Source organism: Athalia rosae, chromosome 8 (genome assembly GCF_917208135.1).
Source record: "Athalia rosae chromosome 8, iyAthRosa1.1, whole genome shotgun sequence".
Lineage (NCBI taxonomy): Eukaryota > Metazoa > Arthropoda > Insecta > Hymenoptera > Athaliidae > Athalia > Athalia rosae.
In genome coordinates, this window is record NC_064033.1 from 2,586,161 (window position 1) to 2,605,989 (window position 19,829).

General features: G+C 45.0%; 1 protein-coding gene across 1 annotated transcript in view; it reads left to right on the forward strand.

Annotated features, from left to right (window-relative positions):
* Positions 1-17,921, forward strand: part of LOC105691055 (Krueppel-like factor 7) — a 171,230-nt gene extending 153,309 nt beyond the window's left edge. Inside the window, exons 2-6 of the mRNA XM_048659971.1 lie at positions 10,054-10,227; positions 10,331-10,573; positions 10,695-10,909; positions 11,018-11,244; positions 17,332-17,921. Of these exons, the coding sequence (XP_048515928.1) occupies positions 10,054-10,227; positions 10,331-10,573; positions 10,695-10,909; positions 11,018-11,244; positions 17,332-17,507 (1,035 nt within the window). The 3' untranslated portion in view covers positions 17,508-17,921. The remainder of the gene's footprint in view (positions 1-10,053; positions 10,228-10,330; positions 10,574-10,694; positions 10,910-11,017; positions 11,245-17,331) is intronic.
* The last annotated feature ends 1,908 nt before the right edge of the window (positions 17,922-19,829 follow it).

Sequence of the window (19,829 nt, forward strand, 5' to 3'; positions counted from 1 at the left end):
CATTCGCTGTGTCGTTGGTCGGCGCGCGATTGTCAACGTGAATTTTATCACGCGATCGCAACGCGCTCGGAAAAAAGAAAATTAATTGAAGAACAAAAAAAAAAAGGGAAGAATTTTCACTTCACGATCCGAACAAACGAGACGAAGAGAATCGTCGCGTCGCGCTACGTGAAAATTGTCCGGCCTTCTCGTTGGTCGGAATCCGGCGGCGTTGGTGGACCAAAAAATAAGTAACACGAAAAACGCGTAGCCGCTTCTGCAGGCAAGTGGAGTTGATGCATAATGTGCTGCAGGTACTTTGGAGAATAGCCGAATTAATTGCCCATCAGAAACAAGAGCGCGAAACGTTGGTGGTACACGTGCGGTCCGACGTACTCGCGAATTTACCTGCAACTTTAATTGTTCTCACCTACGAAAGCTCTTACGCTACGTAGAAGGTAGGTATACACGGGCATGTGCGGCACGGCTAATTTTCTTCATCGCTGCCCCAAAATGACGTAAACTGGCGAAAACTGCCGCTCGACTTTCGCAAACTGCGAAGCCCAGAATTTCTTTTTTATTTTTCTTCCAATTCAAAAAATTGCAGGAATTCATATTCAATTCTTATTTCAAGGTATTTTTTTTTTTTGTTGGTTTTACAACCTTCGCTACACTTCGAATGTTTCTTTTTCGAGTTTTTTAATTGATTGTTCGAAGTAGATGTTAACATCGTTTGAGAGCGAAGCGATGGAGACGAAAAAAAGAAAAAAAAAAGGTCGACGTTACTACGCGGTGTGTAGAGACGCCGAGCGCGAGTCAGTTTCGACTCTGGTGGGTCGGAAAAAAAAAAAGAGAGAAGAGAAAGAAAGAAATTATCCGTGACAAATTGCCGTAGATAAAAATCTGTCGAGTTTTGTTAAATGACGACGACTACGACGGTGAAAATGACGACGGAATGTCTCGCGTTAATAACGCAAAAAAAAGCCACTACCGAATTCCCTATTCGTAGTCACATTTCCCATTTTCCTACTTTTCTCTCCTACGTTCGTTCGGCTCCCTCGAAAAACCGACGAAATTTCAACACCTCGCGGTAACGGCGCGTGTTGCGCGCAAGCTTGGAAAAAATTTCACTCGTACGGAAAAAACCTTGCGAATTCGCAAACTCGGCGCTCGACGAGGCGACCTTCCGCGTCCAACGGATACGGTTTTCAACAGCGTCAACGTCAATCCGCAAGTTGTAGCCGGGTTGGCGCTCTACAAACGTCGACGATACGCGCTCTCCTTCAGCTTGTTAAGAAAAGATCAAAAAGAAAGAAGAAAAAAATTTCGACGACGACGAAGAAACACAGGGGGATTCGATGGGCCGAGACTGTGGTAAAAAATTGCAAAAAAAAAAAAATCCAAGTCTTCCAAATTATCAGCGACGTCGTACGTTCTCTAGCAGAGTCCGAAAAGAATACTACACGTGATACAGCAGAGAAAAAAGCGTCCCGTCCGCGGAGACAATTTTTTTCTTCCATCTCTCTCTCGACGCGTTGCAGAAACTAGCCCCCGATCTACCTTTGTATTCGATGCATCAATGGCTGTCGTTTACACGTCGTCCCCGTCGACAGCTGACACCAAAGTACGTTTCGCGCGACGGTCGTACGTATATATATATAATATACATATGTATACCCGTTGAAACACACGTCGTTAGACGCGTCATCGTCATACCCGCGTCTCCGCGTCGCGTCTGGTCGTCGACGGTTGTTCGACCGATGTAACGTTGAACCGGTCCTCGTTCTACCGTGGCGGCGATTCATACCGGTGTTACGCACCGCGTCTCCGCGTTGATATCGGACGCCTAAAATCGAACCAAATAATCCTACGCTCGGATGCGATACGCGCGCTGCACCGCGTGAAATACCCGAGCGATGAAAATATTTTCACACGTGTGTTCCCCACGCGGAATCCCGACCGACCCTATTTATAAATAGCCTCCTCGGCGCTTCCAGAGTCGAACGCGGGTACGTACGTACGTGCATTTTAGTGAGAGGGTGGGAAGGGGCGGGAAGGGGGGTGGGAGGGAATTGTTCGTCTATTTGTGGACTTTTATCATCCGAAGATACGTTGATGCATGTAATTGCGTAAGAAATATGTTGCAAAGGTTTAGTTTCCGTCATTAAAATAAACGTGAGTACCCACACACATGCACATCGTATGGAAGTAAGTTATTTCGCCCGAGCCGTGGTATAGGAGGTAGTAGGTTACTCTGCGTGTGGGGGGGTACTCTCTACCTCCTCGCAACGGCAGGAAGAGTTGAACATTAACGAGATGACGTCAGTTGTACATATAACAAACAATTGTGCGATGCACTCGTATCTAACTAACAATGAGATCCTTGAAATAGCATTTGGTACCGTTCGTGCTTCTTGGTCTCTGCAATTGTGTCCGTTGTACCGTGGGGATAGCAGATGCTGCTGCTGGTGGTGGTGATGGTGTACGCGAGTGCGGTAACGAGAGCACCGGCGTGAACCGCATGGATTGCGTTGTATCGGACCTCGCCGCAAACTCGCCTTTCCATCCGCGCGTATAACTTGCACATTTTCCAGGGGGTGTTATTACCGCGTATGACGGGAGGGCGAGGGGGAAGGGGGGAGGGGGGGCTCGGCATCTGGCATCTGGTCCCCTCTCGCTCCCTCCCGCCCTCCCTCCCTCGCTCGGCGCGGATTGACCGAGCGCTCCGGTCACGCGGAGCAGGCTGGCTGGCTGGGTCTCGTACGGACGGGGAGGACGGAGGAGGATGAAGTCGACGCACTGAATTAGTCGTAACTCATTCAGTCTTGGCTCGTTAGCGTCGTTAACCCTGACCCCGAGCTATGCACGTTACTCTTCGTACGTCTCTTCGTTCTCCGTTGGAATAACTAAATTCAACCGAGTTTTGCCGCGCAACCGATGACGAGTAGCAGTAGTAAGTAGTATCAGTAGGTTTGCCCACCTACGAAATTCGTCGATTAAACGAAATTGCAAAAAAAATAACAGCGTATTTTTCGCGACTGCTCGCGTTACGGTGGGAGGAAAAAAAAAAAACAGGAGGAGAAGAATTTTCGGACGACCGCGCGGCGTGTCGTTCGTTTTGTCTCTCCTCAGCCCTCGGTTATGAATGAACAGAGTCGGGCTTTGTACCGGAAAAATCAACGCACACCGCGCACACCGAGTTCGCGAAGTACAGAGGGGCCTACTGTGCGCGCGTGTGTGTGTATACGTGTACTTTTTATTTTTTCTCTATTTTTTACCCCCGCTCGAATCTCCGCTCTTCTTCGTTCTTTCAACCGGCCGATATATTTTTTTTTTTTCTTTTTCCCCTTTTGTTGCCCCCTCCTCCTCCCCCCGCCCCGTTCCCCGTTACTCTTCCGTTTCTCTCTTTCGTCGTTCACCCGCATCCCACGAACGAACAATCCCCGCATTCCTAGCTGACAATGAATCCTCGAGGGAGATATACCTCAGCGTGCCGCCGCCGTTGCATCCCCCACCGACATTTACAACCGATGAACATTTAGCGCTGGTACAGCTACGCGGGTCGATTTCGTACGTCGGATTGCGCCGCATCGTGCGGGAAAAAAGATGACAATTATTCGCGTTTCGCGTTTTTCCTCCCGCTTCCGTCTATTGTCGTTTTTTGTTATTATTTTATTATTATTATTATTATTATTATTTATTTTCTTCCCGACAACCCTAGCCCGTCATCAAGCTTCTCCACGATTTCTATCCCTCCCCCCCTCTCTCGCTCTCCATCTATCTGTCTCTCGACTTGTAGCCCACCGCGCTGATCGGGAAGTGCATTGTTCACGAATCACTCCAGTCTATTACCCGATGCGTCGTGGCTCGCCCGCGTCATCCTCGTCGTTTTTTATACCCTCGCATATATGCGAGCGCACACGCACGCGTGTAAATCGGTCCAGACGACGTTCGGTCGTGGCTTTTACCACCGCGAGGGGTGAGGAGATCGCGGCTCGTTCGTTGCTCGCAAGGAGAATGTGAAAGTCCCCGATGTTCCCGTGATTACCAAATTTTGCGATCGGGGTGCCCGAGATTTGATTCCGATTATTGTTTTTTTTTTTTCTCCAATTCAATCGCAGTCCGCATTCGTGCGAATGGGGAAAGAAAAATTACTACCATCGAACGACGCCTTTCGTCATCGCGACGAGTGGGAAACAAAAAGAAAGAAAAACCCGTCCGCGGATCGTCCGTTATTTTTTTTTACTTCGGCTGGCTTGTCTTTCCCGAAACGAAGAAATAGAATGAAACGCTGGTTGCAGACTTTTCCCCCCCTCGGGGGGAAAGTCTGCCGGATAACAGAGACCATCGTTTCGCCGGAGTTTTGGCAGGGGATGAGACGGGGAGGGGTGGGTGGGTTTGTCCGTAACTCAGACGAAGGGAAAAGGGCGAAGGGGGGGGGGAGGGTGGAAGTGGAAGTGGAAGCGGAGCTACAGAACCGCGTTGTAATCGACGAAAGCCAACGCGAAGGAGAAGTAAGACGCTCCTTTGGAGCGGCGTCTCCGCTGCAGGTGAACTTTTAAATTATTACGCAGTATCAGGTTTAATGGCGCTAATAATAAAAAGACTATAGATACCCTTCCTTCCTTCCTTTCTTCCTTTCTTCCTTCCTTATTTTTGTCCTCCCTTTAAACCGCTGGGTATAACTTTAACCGGTCGCAGTTCGTCCTGCCGTAAACTAAGCGATTACTTACTTACGCGACGACTTGCGTTCCGCGGAACGAGTCAACCAAATAGATAAGTCTTTTTTACCACCCCCTACGTTCCGCGGGAGTAAAACCAACCCCCTCCCCCCCTACCCCGTTAAACTCACGATCCGAGCTTACATATATTTTTCAATCCCACACAACCGCCCTCCGTGCGGTCGCCGCGACAGCAATTTCTAATCAACGTCGACTTCTCTCTCTCGCGCGCAATAATCAAGTCACACGATCGTCACACCTGACCAAAATTACCCGTGTAATCGGAAGCAACAGGTGCATATCGAACCGAATAATAATTCTCATATGTAAACACAAATCACCTCGTGTGATTGCGAGGGAGGGAAAAAATATGAGGGGCGCCGATTTTCTTCGTCCTTTCGTCCTTCCGTTTCGGTATTCAGATACGGTAAGAAAAAAAAATAGAAAATAATAATGATAATAGATGGGGTGGGGGTTCTTTGAGGATAAAATTTTGGGCGAATTTGCACGATTTCCGTTAAATGCCCGGGTAGAATTCCCGGGCGCCCACGCGGCGTAAGCTCTTAGACTGGAGAAATTCGAGGAATCGTTGGTCTCCTCTACCGCACCCCGAAATATCTTCTGCGTTGCTGACGTGCCGTTCCGTCGAACAAGGGTGTCTCATCGCCATGAATTTTCACCTATATATAAACCACCCCTCCGCCCCCCCTGCCCACCCTTCCACAGTTCTTCCGTAACCGACCGTATGCATGCGAAACTCGTATATATAATCGTCCCCTGCACGCGTAGCCGCTGTGGTTCGGGGTTCGAATAAAATTCCAAAACGTCGTTCGTCCGCTTCGTCGTTGGGCATAAGAAAGAAAAAAAATAAAATAATAACAACAACGGAGACGTAACTGCCGTCAAACGATTTTATTGTTCTCGAAAAAGAGAAAAAAAGAACTTCGAAGATAAAGAAACCTTTTCTCACCACCACGTCACTGTGGCTCGTTGTGTATCAATTAAGCTGCTGATCGTGACAGATCGGACAAAAGTCCGATTCCTCCCAGTTTCCGTTCGGGCGGTACTACGCGCGCACAGGGCGAACTCGGTACGGAAGAATTTCCGGAGCGGTAATGAGAATAATAAATTAATATTACGTAGCGTTGATAGCTGCGGTCGCGGTTACGGTTTCGTTGCACCGTTGTACACGAAAGTATCGGTGTGTAGTTATTTGCACCGCACGGGTAAAATTAGAAATTATATCAGACGTGTGTACGATGTGTACGGGTACGCGAGCCTCGCGAGTCGGCGTCTGGTTTAATTAGGAGGTGAGTGGTAACCGGTGACCGGAGGTAAAAATCGGTAGAATTGCGTCGGCGGGTACCTGTGCGGAGACCTATGTAGTGTAGAAAAGTCGGATAAAATACGTTCGTCGAAAGCTTCGTGCTTTTGCGCGAGCTCCAGGTAAAGAATGAATAGACGAATGAATGAACGAATGAATGAGAAAAAGAGAGCAGCTAGGAACTGAAGAAAAAAAAAAAAAACGAAAAACGAAAAAAGGAAACTCGTGTGATGTGTGAAATTTAACACAAAACGACCGAATGAAATCGAATAAAACGAATGAAAGAAAAAGAAAAAAAAAAAAAAAAAAGTATAGTAGATAAAAAGTAGGAAGGAAGGAAATAAAATGGAGAAATAAGGAGCCTTAGAATATCGCTGGCTGCGAACTTTCAGAGCGTGCACCACTACTGCGGGGAGTTAGTCGGTGTCGGGTCTCCCTCCGTATTTCCATAGGTATATATAAGGAACCTCTACATCTGCATCTACGGGAAGTAATAACTCGGTCCGAGAACCGAGAATCGCACCGGGAGGGGGGGAGGGGGGGGGGGGGGAAAAAGTTTAAAATAAATTATTTTCGTTCTTATTATTCCTCCGCACTAACGAGTTATAAAAAATAAAACGAAGAAAAAATAGGAAAAAAAAAATGGAAAGAAAATTATATAAAGCGTACAAAAAGAAAAAAAAAAGCAAGGAAGAAAAAAAAAAGGAACAACTTTTCATTTTTCAAATTGCAATTAGTCCTAATTAATGAGCTCGTGCAGATTAAAATTTATATATACACCGACTGCCGACTAGATTTTTTTCCTTCTTCTTTATTTTTCACGACTTGTTCCTACACGCTATTTATATTCTTATTCTGTAACATATTTTACACCTGTGTATTCACATCGACTGAAAGAGAATTTCGGTAGCCCAACGTCGAATCGTGAATAGAGAAAGAACTAGATTCATGGGAAGCGAATAAACGCCAGCAGCCCTCCTCCTCCTCCTCCTCCTCCTCTTCCTCCTTCTCCCGATTTATATAACCTTATGAAATATCACCGAGTATAACCACATATTCTTCAGCCGACGCCGTTTAATAATCTAATAATGAAAACTCAGGAGGAGTATAAGGTGGGCGGCAGAAGCGGCGGTGGTACGGTGGCGGTAGAGGTAGTTAGGTACATAAATGAACTCCTCGAATCTCGATGAAGTCGGGTAGCCCGTGTAGAAATTTTTCTCGTAAACGTTTGGAAAAAAAAAACTCAAGCAACAACTCCGTACCAAATGAGCAAAGAAGAAGAAGGGAGGAGGCAGACGGAGGACGAAGTAGTAGTAGGAGAGGAGTGGAGTGAAAGAAGGTAAAAAAGTATCGAGAAGAAAAGAGATGAAAAGGGAGAGAAAAGAGGTGGTGGAAGAAATAAAGAAAAAAGCCGGTAGAAAAATGAGGGAAATAAAGTGCCGCGAATCGTCGTCGTCGTCGTCGTCGTCGTCGTCGTCGTCGTCGACTTAGGAGGGATCTAGGTAAGAAAGCAGTTCTCGTTTACTCGTTAATATAGTTGCTGTTATCAGCGTTTTTCTTCCGCGATGATCACCGCGCGCAGTGTGATTACGGTTGTACACTATTCCAGACTACGTCTGCTTTCTTTTAATACAGTCGCCGAGATACTTCCTCGTTCCGTTTCCCTCCCACTTATTTTTTTCCCTCCCCCCCCCCCTCGCTCTCATTCTCACTCTATATTTCTTTTCATTCCTCGTCATTTATTTCTCATTCTTCTCGTCTCGCGAGGAACAACCTCGTGCGCCGCGAGATGAGCCCTCAAGCTGGTCGCCGTAACAGCGGCACAAAGAAATCGCTCCCACATCCATCAAGACCTCGGCATACAACACGCGGAGCTCTCGCTGGCCCGCCTCGACGGCAACAGTGAGAGGGGCAAAGTTCAAAATGACTCTCTGACGAGGAGGAGATGAACCGCTTTATAAATCCTCCCAACTTCGGGAAGGGCGAAAATCACAGGGACAACGTATATCAGCCAACGTCTCCGAACTTCCTCTCAAACGACACCCGACCAACCCCTCCCCCCACCCGCCCTCCCGAGGATTTTTGCCCGCCTCGCGGAAGAAACCGAAAGAAAAATATGGAAGAAAAAAAAAAAAAACACAAATTCAGAAATGATTTATACGGGGTATCGTTACACCCAGGTAGATAACGTTCCCGTTTAATTTCCTACCCTGGAAAGAGAGAAGCTAACGTCGTTTGTCATTGTGCGCCAGTCAATTCGAGACGTCCGGAAAACAAAGCTTCAGTTACACTCCTTAGATTGTCGGGAGGACGACTCCGCGTTCCACCCTTTATCGTGTCTCCCCTCTTATAACCTTCGGTCCAACGGAAAATTAATCGCAAGTCCTCGGCGACTGAGACCTCGGCGGCGATCCGAATCCTCGCAAAGAGGACGACGGAATATCATTTTCTCGATTCTCGTGTACAGTTGTCCCTAAAGATAGAGGGAGCGGAAAGAATCAGGAGCTCGGCAGGACCCGGGTGAAATTTTTAGTCGGCAGAGAGCTCCTCTCCTCTCCTCTCCTCTCCTTTTTTTTTCTTTTTTTTTAAACAAAAACGCACGATTACTCGCACGGTTCAAAGAACTTAGCAAGGACCAGCTGCGTCATATTTCAGGACTCGTCGAATGTCCCTCCCCCTCCCCCGTCCCCCGTCCCCTTATACTACAAATCGGATTTATTTCAAAAGCCCGCGAGTTATTACCCCGGCTTAACCGCACCGCGTTACCGCGTAGCCGTCACAGTTCGAAATTTGTATGCATGAGGAAGATTTATAAGGTCGAATATACGACTCACGCTCACCAATTGCCGAGTCGAGCTTAATTCCAATTTTGATTATACAGTTTCGCCGAAAAATTACGCTTTTTCGAAGGATAATAAAAAATACGCTTACATCGTCCGGTACATTCCTCGCAATCGGAGAAACGACGATCCGTTCGACCGTTATTCATACACAGCACAGCTCGGTCGAGCGACTCCCGAAAAGTGGAAGTGGGGATAAACAGCTATAACAGTAATTAATTAACGGGGAGTGCTTTGCGATGAGATACGGTGGGGGCGCCTAATCTAATTTCGGTCGAACCCCCCCGTGAGAAGGTAGTGAAAATATACGGTGAATTCTGCACCGAAGGATATATATGTATATGTATATATATGTAACATATGTACAACTTTGCACTCACCTTGTCGTTTGCCACGTTGCCCACCACCGCCGCTACCTTACTACCGTACCTCTTACCTCTCGGTGGGCCTGTACGGTATGGTATAATGCTGCGGGCCTACGGCAACTCCTATACCGTTTCACAAGCCTACGATAGAGTATGTACGTAACGCTAACTCGGCTAACGCGCGGAGTTATGTCAACTTTGCTTTACGTACGTTAGGGGCTGAGTAATTTCCCCCCCGTTTGTCTTCGGACTAACTATGTATATATATTCCATAGTTGGTGTACGTCGTAGAAAGTACGTAGGGCGCTCTCAGCCTCTTACCCTCCTCCTCCTACGTACTCTACGTTCCTCGTCATCAACACCCGCCCCACCCTCTTCGCGATCATTCCAAAATTTGTTTGTTTAAATTTCCCTTCGGTGTGTATATGTACAAAGTGCTCCGGCCCCATCGCTTACACGCGTACGTATTATACGTATGTATAAATAATCTTCCATCTGGCAAGTCGTTCGCCCAGGGCAGGTCGTATATACCTACGTCAGCACCTTCTGTTATCCCGTTTTAATTTTTTTTCTTTTCTCTTTTTTCTCTCTTTTTTTTTTCTTTCTTTCACTTATTTTTACCCTGAAAATAATTAATATAAGCCGCCCCCCCCAAAAATAGCGTACCTCACTCCGCAGCGTTGGTCGCGTCGGTGATGGTGCACATTCGTCATATTTCTGTATGTTTTTTGTTTTTTTTCTCCCTTCGCCGAGAACGTATTTTTCTCGCACTCGCTAATTAGAGAGTGATTTTTCATTTTTCTTTTCTCTTTTGCCGTTCGCAGACATGCTACGAAATGGAGAGGTACCTGAAGGACGAACCTAAGCTGCAGTCGTACAAAAAATTACCCACGGAACTGGACACGGCGCCTTGGAATCTTTTCACAGCACCTCCTATATCCTGGACAGCTTCTACCGGGAACGCAAACGCACAGTTCGATCAACCGATCAAAATGGAGGTGAGTGTTCGTTGGGGTTCGCGCGAGGGAGGGGGTGATTTTTTTCTTCTTTTTTCTTCGCAAATCTCGACTAAAACTTTTCTTCTCACCGGTTCATGCGCAGGTGACGACGACGTCGGACGACAGAGATCCCCTGTGTTTAGAGGACATAAAATTCAGCCCCGGTGATCACAATCACAATCGGGATAGGGATCTGTTGGATCGTCATCTGGATTCGTTGTCGATGTCGTCGGCGAGTTCGGCGTGTTCGGCTTTATCGTGGGACAGTTCGCCCTCCGTGTCGTGCCGAGCTTTGATATTGAAAAAAGAGCCTAGCGAGGACCTCGAGGAGGACGAAGAGCACGAGGTCGGTACAAGATGCCATACCATATTCCCGGGAAAAAAATCCGAAGATAAAAATTTCACTTCTCGTTTGAAATCAATCGTCTCTGACCGACGCGTTTTTTTTCCCTCCCTTGTCGTTTCAGGAGATCGAAGAGGAGGACGACAGCGGTTGCGAAGGCGAAGGACAAATTCTCACACCTCCGTCGAGCCCGGAGTCCGGTCAGGGTCACTCGAACTCCAGTCATTCGTCGAGCGGTAGTTCCATGCTCGACGTTCACCATCACCTGAACCTCCACGGTAACGGCGGGAGGAGCGCCATCGTCAGGGTCACCGCGAGCAGTCCGCAAGGAGTCGCGAGGTGCGTTGAAAAAAAAAATAGCAAAAAATAATGAAACAGCAAAAGAGGAGGCTTTTTTCGCTGGGGATGAATCCGTCTGACCCTTGCCCCCGATATTTTCTATTCCAGATTAATAACCGTGGCGGCTAGCGGTTTTCCGACGGTCGTCGGTGCCCAACATCAGCACGTAGGTGCGAGCCCCGTGGCGGCGACGGTAGTACAGAGGCATCACGCGCGAAGTCACGAACACAGTCCCCCCGACACGAAACGACGGATACACAAATGCCAATTTCCTGGTTGTAAGAAGGTCTACACGAAAAGTTCACACCTGAAAGCACACCAGAGAACGCACACGGGTGAGTTACGATCATGCGAAACTTTCGCGGGTCCGGAACGTTTCCTTCTTTTTTTTTTTTTTCTCTCTCTTCCCCCTCTCGCGTTTCGGTTTCGCGGATTTCTGTTTTTTTTTTTTTTTTCCGGTCCCCTTAGAAAAAATCCAGGAGAATTTTTTCGGCCAATTTTCGCGAGCGCTCGACACGTCAAACCGACTCGCATTACGAGCGTCGCTGCACCGTGTCTGACGGAAGATGTACATCGAAAGTTTGTTTGTCTGTTGGTTCGTCTGTTTGTTTGTTTGCCGGCACGTATCGGTTTCGGTGCGGGGATTTATTCAGATGAGCATAGAAATCGCCTCATCTCCTATATCCGACGGGATTCGGAGCTCCGGGGTTTTCAGAGGCGACGCAACGTCACCTACGTTTTATACGTACCGTACGTATACAGAGAGAGAGAGAGAAAAGGTAGTTATACCGCGACATGCGCCGCCTGTATACACCTGGAAAACCCAGTCCGCGTGTACTCCGTCGCACACGAACTCTCCCGCACACGTAGCCGCGGAGTGTAATTAACGAACTCTCGCTTTGTTCGTGGTTTTTGTTGCGACTCGTCCAGGATAGTCTGGTAATATCGTACGCGGGTGTTTGTGCGAAAACCACCCTTCGGAATATGCACCGGTAATGTCTATGGAGATTCGCCTCGCCGTTGAAAAAGGGGATACAGTGTTTCGGTTTCGGTGTACGGTACACCGTGTACGTATACATACGCGACACCGGGATAGATATGTATACATGTACACACCGCGATGACAACGACAAAGACAAAGACAATCGCGGAGCTACGCGGTGCGGGAAAATTTAGTTCCTATGCTCGGTAGTATACTGCAACCGTTCCTACAGCTGTGTCGTCGCTCCTCGGGATTACAGCTCCTGGATCGTTAAGCAAAATTGCTAACTACCGGATTACCTGTGCTCACCCGTACCTCACCACCGCACCCTGCCCGGTTATAATAATTAGCACGTTGTTAACTTACCCCTTTCTATCGGGGCGGCCCGTTAATTCGCGTTAGAAGAATTTTTATACCGATTCAACATATTTTTTTTGACAAATTCCTAGAGAAATAGTCGAGGATATCACTCGCAATTTTTACGCGAAAAATAATACCGGGAAGAAAAAAAGGAAGAAATTTTTTGGCGGCGACGAAGAAACGAGGGATGAAGAGGAGAAAGTAGCCGTGGGCTGAGACGAGAAAAAAAAGAAACCGCCAATCGATACAGGTATCAAGGTCCCTGTGGGAAAATAGGAAAAGAGGGTTCGTTCGGGGCGCAAAATGTAGGAAAGCTGGAATGAGATGAGCGGGGGAGGGGAAGGGGGGAGGGGGGAGGGTCTGCTGTACGAAACTGGAAGCGGATGGGGATGAGAATCAGAGGGACCGCGAAACTACAAACTTGACACTCCGCCACCCTTTTGCATGGACAAACATTGCGCCCTCAGCGAATTGACTAAAATACACAAAAGCTGGTTATTTTCCCTTCTTATCTCCCGGGGAAGGGGGGAACGGAGCTCGTCGTCGTCGTCGTTCTCCACGACTGTCTTTTCCCGTTAGCGATATCGCGCGGATCCTCGAGCGCCGCCGGACTCTCACCGCGCGATTCGTCTATCCGCACACTTGTTCGTAGGAATAGAAAATTTTCGGGAAAACCTATTTTTTTCTTCTTTATTTTTTGGCGTTTTTCTCGTTTCGGCAAACCGCCCTCCTCTTCCTCAACGGAATTCGCCGAGTGAAAGAAAGCGCTCCCCCCCCTCCTTTTTCTTTTATTCAATAGCGGAAGAATACGCGTGGCGCGAGTACAGGGCTTTCTACCGAAATTTCCGTTTTTTTCTTCTCCTCTTTTACTCCGACTCCTTTTTCCACGGAGAAAACTAAAGTACGCGCTACGGACCGAGGGCGACCAACCGTTTTACCGGGCTGATTTCTATAGGTTCTCTCCTAATTTTCCATTCTCAGCGTTATCCTCCCTCAGTTTCTTTGACAAATAATTCGACTCGAGTTCTCGAAAAGAGAAAAAAAAACGAAAAAAAAAAAGGCAGGAACGGAAAAGTACGAAGAAGATACGAAAAGGTTGACGCTTTGAGTATTCCGTGCCAGCGCGTGGGTACGTAGGCTCGTAGACGGAGAGTTTGAAAGGATCTTTAGGATCGCAATAAGACGTAGTCTGATGACTGTAGAAAGTATCCGAAGCGTGAGAGGAATGAAAGACAGAGAGAGAGAGAGAGAGAGAGAGAGAGAGATAATAAACGTGCTCAACTAGTCCTCATTGACCCGGTTTGCGGAATGCGCTTTACTGCCGACTATCCGAGGGCACCGCGCTCCCCGCATTCCGTTCCAACGGACAACAAGACTTTGCAACTATATACTTCGAATTTAATCCTTCTAATTGATCGTCGTTCGCTGTATCGTAACGACACCTGGTCCGTGGACGAATCGTTCTTCCATCGCGACGGTTTAGACTCCTCGGAAAAGACGTCTCTTAATTTTTCTTCTTTTTTTTACGCGGTTCTATTTTTTTTTTTTTTTTTTTGGTAAAAATACAACGAGAGCACGATAATTGGCTATCGGAAAAGGGGGTTGAATTAAAACGGCGTATTTTATGCGATACACGCGACGTAGCTAACAATAAGTAAGTAGGTAATAGCCCAAAGCTATCCGTCTCGCGAAGTTATAATAAAACCGAATCGTTTCTACGGCTACCGTTTACGCAATTTACCTTCGTATTTCTACAATCTCGATTCACCATTTTTGCCCCTAAGGTTACGTACCGAATTAGCTTCTCGTTACAAAGAAAAAGGGGAGAATATTATTCAATCGCGTTAAAACACAGGGTAGTGCAATCGGTAGTACGGACAACGACGCGCGGATACGGGGAAAAAAAGCTCCCTCATATTTTTTCGGAGACGTTATTTCGGCCGAGGGAAGGTGGCATGTGTGCAGCATCGTCATCCCCGTCCCTCGCATACGTGTGCGCGTCGGGACGCACGTGACGCCATTTTGAAGCGTTCAGGGGTCGGTCTTCTCTCCTCGGAGTTCGTGGAAAAAAAAAAGAGGGGGATATACACGGGGGATGTTCGTCTCCCGTCTGGGAGGTCGGGCGATTTTTCTTCCCTCTCCGGGTCGGTCTCCGGCGGGGTCCCTTCGTATTGGTTGGTCGTATTCGTAGTCGGGAGGAACCGGGTTCCTCGAGAAAGGTATTGCGACGGCACGTCGTCCGCGGACCAGCGTCGTCTCGTCCTTCCACCCGGCTCTTGCGGAGGGCGACGTACCGCCACGTTTTTGCATTTTATTAAGCCCAACGGCAAGATGTCGGGGCGTCGGTCACCGGAATTCATGATTTCCAAAAGATGTATCCAGAGCCGGCGCGAGTAGACGCCGCGCAAAAAAGTTATCGTCGAAAGTTTCGGGTCGGAAGGAAGGAAGAAACGTTGATTGAAAGAATGAAAAATTTTGTGGAATAAAGGAGCCGATTCGAACGAGTTATTTGTATATTTATATTGTACATCGTACACCCCGTTCAAAATGTGGGAATAATAACGATTCCGCCCGCACCCGAAAGAGAAGAGAAACAACAACAACAACAGAAAAAAATGAAAAAAAAAAAACCATTGGAACAAAAACGAGATCGAGAGAATCGCTGCGGGGGCTTTATTCGCGTTAACCATGTGATAAATTTCGATCACCCTGATTTTAACCCTACTGCATTTCAACGATCGTTTTGTCGGGTTTGAAAAAATATCCTTCGGCGCGGCGGGGAGGTACGGGGGGGTTGTTGAAAAAACGAAAAGAAAGCAAACAAAAAAAAAAAGGAAACGAAACGAAAAAAGGAGGAACGAATGATTGACCGTTATGCCGACGGTCGCTTATGCCGCGGCAAACACACACGCACACTTCGCCCCGCAAAACTGAACTCTGTTCCTCCGCGGTACGTGGAAGATGAAAACTCACGGTATTTTATTATTATCATTTTTTTTTTATTATATATATTCTTTCTCGTTTATTCACGAGGCATCATCCCTTTTATTGGTTTCACCGCGGTACGCAGGGGTTCTAAATCACCCTGTCTGAATATATATATATATATATATATATATGTATCCTGGAAAACGAACGGCATGTCTCCACGTACACACGTGTATTCGGTACAGGTTGAACACGAGCCGAGTTCAGAGAGAGTTTATATATACCTATTGCTCTTGAGAGTTGTTTTTTTTGGTTTTTTGGTTTTTTCCTCCTTTCTTTATTTCAGTTTACCCCCGTACCTATACCTATATTGTATACGTTTCTACGTGTCCCAGTGCAGTCTATCGTCTCGTAGGTACGTTACATACGAAAAGTCGCGTATACGGTGTTTCGAGCTGCCGCCGTACCACAAAGCGTCTGGTTCCTTATCTTTTTCGGCGAGTTCGTTTAGCGCCGGTAAACGGGGAGGACGAGGAATAAGTAAAAGCGGTAGCTACGGCAGCGGAAGAAACAGTTGTCGGTTATGCGGAACGGCGTCTCGGTTAGATTTGTCCCCGTCTTCCGCGTAGTGATCCTGTGGGCGGTAAAACGACGTCCGTCCATCCCTCGCGACGCTTCTTATTTTTATTCTAAGTTTTTCTCTTTTCTCTCTATTCTCTTTTCTTTTCTTCGGCTACGTATATTCGCGTATCGCGCGACGTTGTTAGGACGTATAAAAAGATAGACGAAAAAAAAAAAAAAAACAAGCGGAGGAGAGGAGACGAGATAGAGAAAAAGAAGAAAAAAAAAAATGGAAGCAAGGTAAAACAAAAATGCTCGAGGCGAACAAAGTACGGTATAAATTCTTTCGCTTGTAAGAGAGGAACCAGCAGCAGCGGCAGCAGCAGTTCCTTTTTCCCTTCCTTCGCATTTCTCTTTCGCATCCTCGTCCTCATCCTCCTCAACCTCATCCTCTTTTTCTTAGTTTTACTCCACCGTCGCGTTCTGATGTGCTGCACGGTTCTTATTGTCTCGGAAAAACGTGAGATGCGGGCTTGTATACACATAGCCGCGAAGCTATTTCTTCATTCGCCAAAGAATTTATTCATTTTCCACGTTTAACGAAGAGCCTCGCGTAGTCCGTCGCTTTCATCCTTCTCCTGCCACCCCACCACCCCCCCAACCCCAACCCCCGGACGCACCACCCCCTCGCGCCGCGCACACCTCAAATTCACTTTCACGTTTACACGATTTTCTTTCTCCCCCTTCCCCCCCGCCCCGGAAATCTCGCCTCTTGTTTGTGCATAATTTTTTTTTCTCTTTTTGGTTTTAATCAAAAACAATTCAAGATTGAACGCAAGAAAAGGAGGGGAGCGTTCTTACGTCATTTATCGATAATAGTTGCCTGCGAAAAGAGATGGAGAAAAAAAGTAGATGGAAAAATTGAGGCTTTCGGGGGTGTCCGTCCCTTGTATAAAATATAAGTGTAAGGGCAGGTTAGGGTGGGTCGATACCACCGGCATTGTCATCAGCCATACGGAGGGAGGGATCGTTGTGTAGGTGCGAATTTATGTATGTAGTTGTGGATACCCACCCTATATAACATCCACCACAGATGCCAACCAACTCCCTTGGCTTGTTAAGCTCGGGTAACATCACGCCACAGGTGGTGACCCTGTGCATTGTCTCCTCCTCACTTTCGCCCTGTATATGGTATGTGTATACAATCTGTATATATATACATAGCTACGCGTATATATGTGTCTGTGGTATATGTATACATATTCCCTCCCTCTACGGGCGTCATCCCTCTCCCTCTTTCTCCCTTGGCCCCGTATCGTTCGCCCGGATTATTCAGGCTTTAATAATACACGCGACTCTATTCGCTCTCTGTCGTTCCCTCATATACCGGACCTTCCGTACGCCGTGTACAGCGGATGAGACGCAAAGTCGATTTTCCAGCTGTTTCCGTTTTCCCCCCGAATTCCGCAATTTTCGCGTTCGCGTTAGATATCGGGAGGCGGACGACGAAACCACGATCGCCCGCTCGTACACTCGTTCATTCCACGAAGGGTTGTCCCTATTTGGTTTTTTTTTTCTTATCGTGTTTCAGGTGAGAAGCCGTACAAATGCAGCTGGGAGGGTTGCGAATGGCGATTCGCTCGATCGGACGAATTGACGCGCCATTACCGCAAACACACGGGTGCAAAACCCTTCAAATGCAGGCATTGCGACCGTTGTTTTTCCCGCAGCGATCACCTGGCCCTCCATATGAAGAGACATGTTTAGAAAAAAAAAAAAAATGGGAGAGTGACGACGAGTGCGATCGTTTCGTGCTCTTTAACATTTATTATTAATAAAAAAAAAAAAAAAAGAAAAAAGATATGCGGAGATAAGAAGGCGCTGTAAAACGAATACCTAAACCAAACGACGGAGAGAAAAAATTAAACAAACGTAAAAAGAAGAAGAAAAAAAAAAACACACGGAAAGAAAGAAACAATAAGAAGAAAAAGAAGCTCACCCCCAACCCCCGCCCTGGATTCGAATAAATAGTAGCAGGAGAATAAGGAGAATGACGCACACGAAGAGAAAAAATAAACTAACAATGATTTCCAATTGAATTTTTAGCAAGCTGACAAGCCAAGGACGAAAAAAAAGGTAACGAAAATTAGAGAAAAAAGCAAAAAAAAAAAAAATCAGAAATATATATGTATATAATAGTGTATGCATGTACCTATGAAATTATACCTGCGTATATGCACGTGTGATAAATTAGATGACGATTCGATGGGTATGTACGATGCGGAGTGATGAGAGTGAAAATTTTTAAAAGATCAAATGATAATTAAAAACTTTGAAAGTTTTTATTACCTCTATGGGATTATTAAAGGTATAGGTATTAGCGATGAGAGGAGGAGGAGTAGTAGAATGAAAAAATGAGTTGAATAAGAGAGCGACGATATGGATATTTTAAACAGCCTGATATGCCACGGGGTGACTCCGATCACCCCCGTCATGCGTATGAGGGTTTGGCTGTGTAGATTGCAAATACCTATACGTATATACATATTATACATACACTAATTATGTATGTAGAACTAAACAAACGCCTGGCTAATTACTCCTTATCGTGTATTCTGTTCATATAATATATATATTTATATATATTTATATTTATGAATGAATAAATATGTATATTATATATATATATAAATGTACTATTAATATTTATAACAAATAATATTTGATAAAATTCTCTTCTTCTTCTTCTTCTTCTTCTTATTTTATTGTCTCTTGTTTTCATATCTTTTTTTTTTTTTTTCTAATTTCGCGTTCGTTCAATTTCTTTCATCTACTTTATATTTCTTTACAATTTCGTCGATTAATTTATATTTCAAATCTACCGGAGAACAAAAAATAATTAAAATGATGAAACTATGGTTGGTAGTTAACATGGGAGACGAAATTTTGAAGATTATATGAAGCGTAATTATATATTAAGAGGAAAAAATGTAAAAAGGCAAGAAAAAAAAAAAAGAAAAATCCTTTTTAGTCTCATTGCAATACGAAAGCATTGAGAATAATCCGATTTGTAATGATATGTATAGCGATATGGGAGAATAACTTATAAATGTGATAGTGTGATAAATCGATATGTTATTGTCCATTGAGCGATATAAAAAAAAAAAAAAAAATATAATAATACCTAATATTATATAGATATATCTATATATATATTATATATATGTAAAGCGATGAAAAATTGAGAAGAGAAAAAAAAATTAAAAAAAAAAAAAAACTGCAACAGAAAAAATAAAAAAACGAAAGAGAGAACAAAGGTGATTGGAATTGTATCTATGAATCAGCGTCATCAGTTTTCTTTTCTTTTTTTTTTTTTAATTTTCAATTTTTCAATCTGAATAAATATGTATACAAATTTGTTCTTTTTCCTTTGAAATTCTTTCAATTTATTTTTTCAGATTGCATAGTATTATTTTAACCGTACGTAACACGCGCAGAGAAAGCCCAAAATGAATGGATAAATAAATAAATGAAAAATTTCACAAAAATTTTCACAAAAATTCAGATCAAAAGAGTAAAAGAGGTAAAAAAAAAAAGAAGGAACATAAAAAATCTTTGAGCGTAAAAAAATTACAGAACAATTATTCATATACACGCCTTCAAACACGAAATGCTGAACAATAATGAATACAACGCAAAAATTGATACAAAATAAATAATCTATATATATGTATGCATCGTCTTTATAGAATATGCTATTATACAAACCATGTAGAATAAAATGAGAAAGAGAAAACACAAACACACATACACACACATTATGTGTACTGAAAAATCAGTGAAACACAGAAGTAAAACCATCGATATATATACTGAGCATATATGTATATACATACATAATACATTATACATACAGCAAATGGTTAGAAAAAATGTAATTAAAAAGGAAAGAGAGATACGAGAAAAAAAGGAAAAAAGAAAGCACGCACTAAAAACAAGTAAATTTAATATAAAATATCACAAGTTCTAACTGAAGTATCAATCACTGCCAATAACTACGTTAAAATTATAATCTTCGCTGTCATCGAT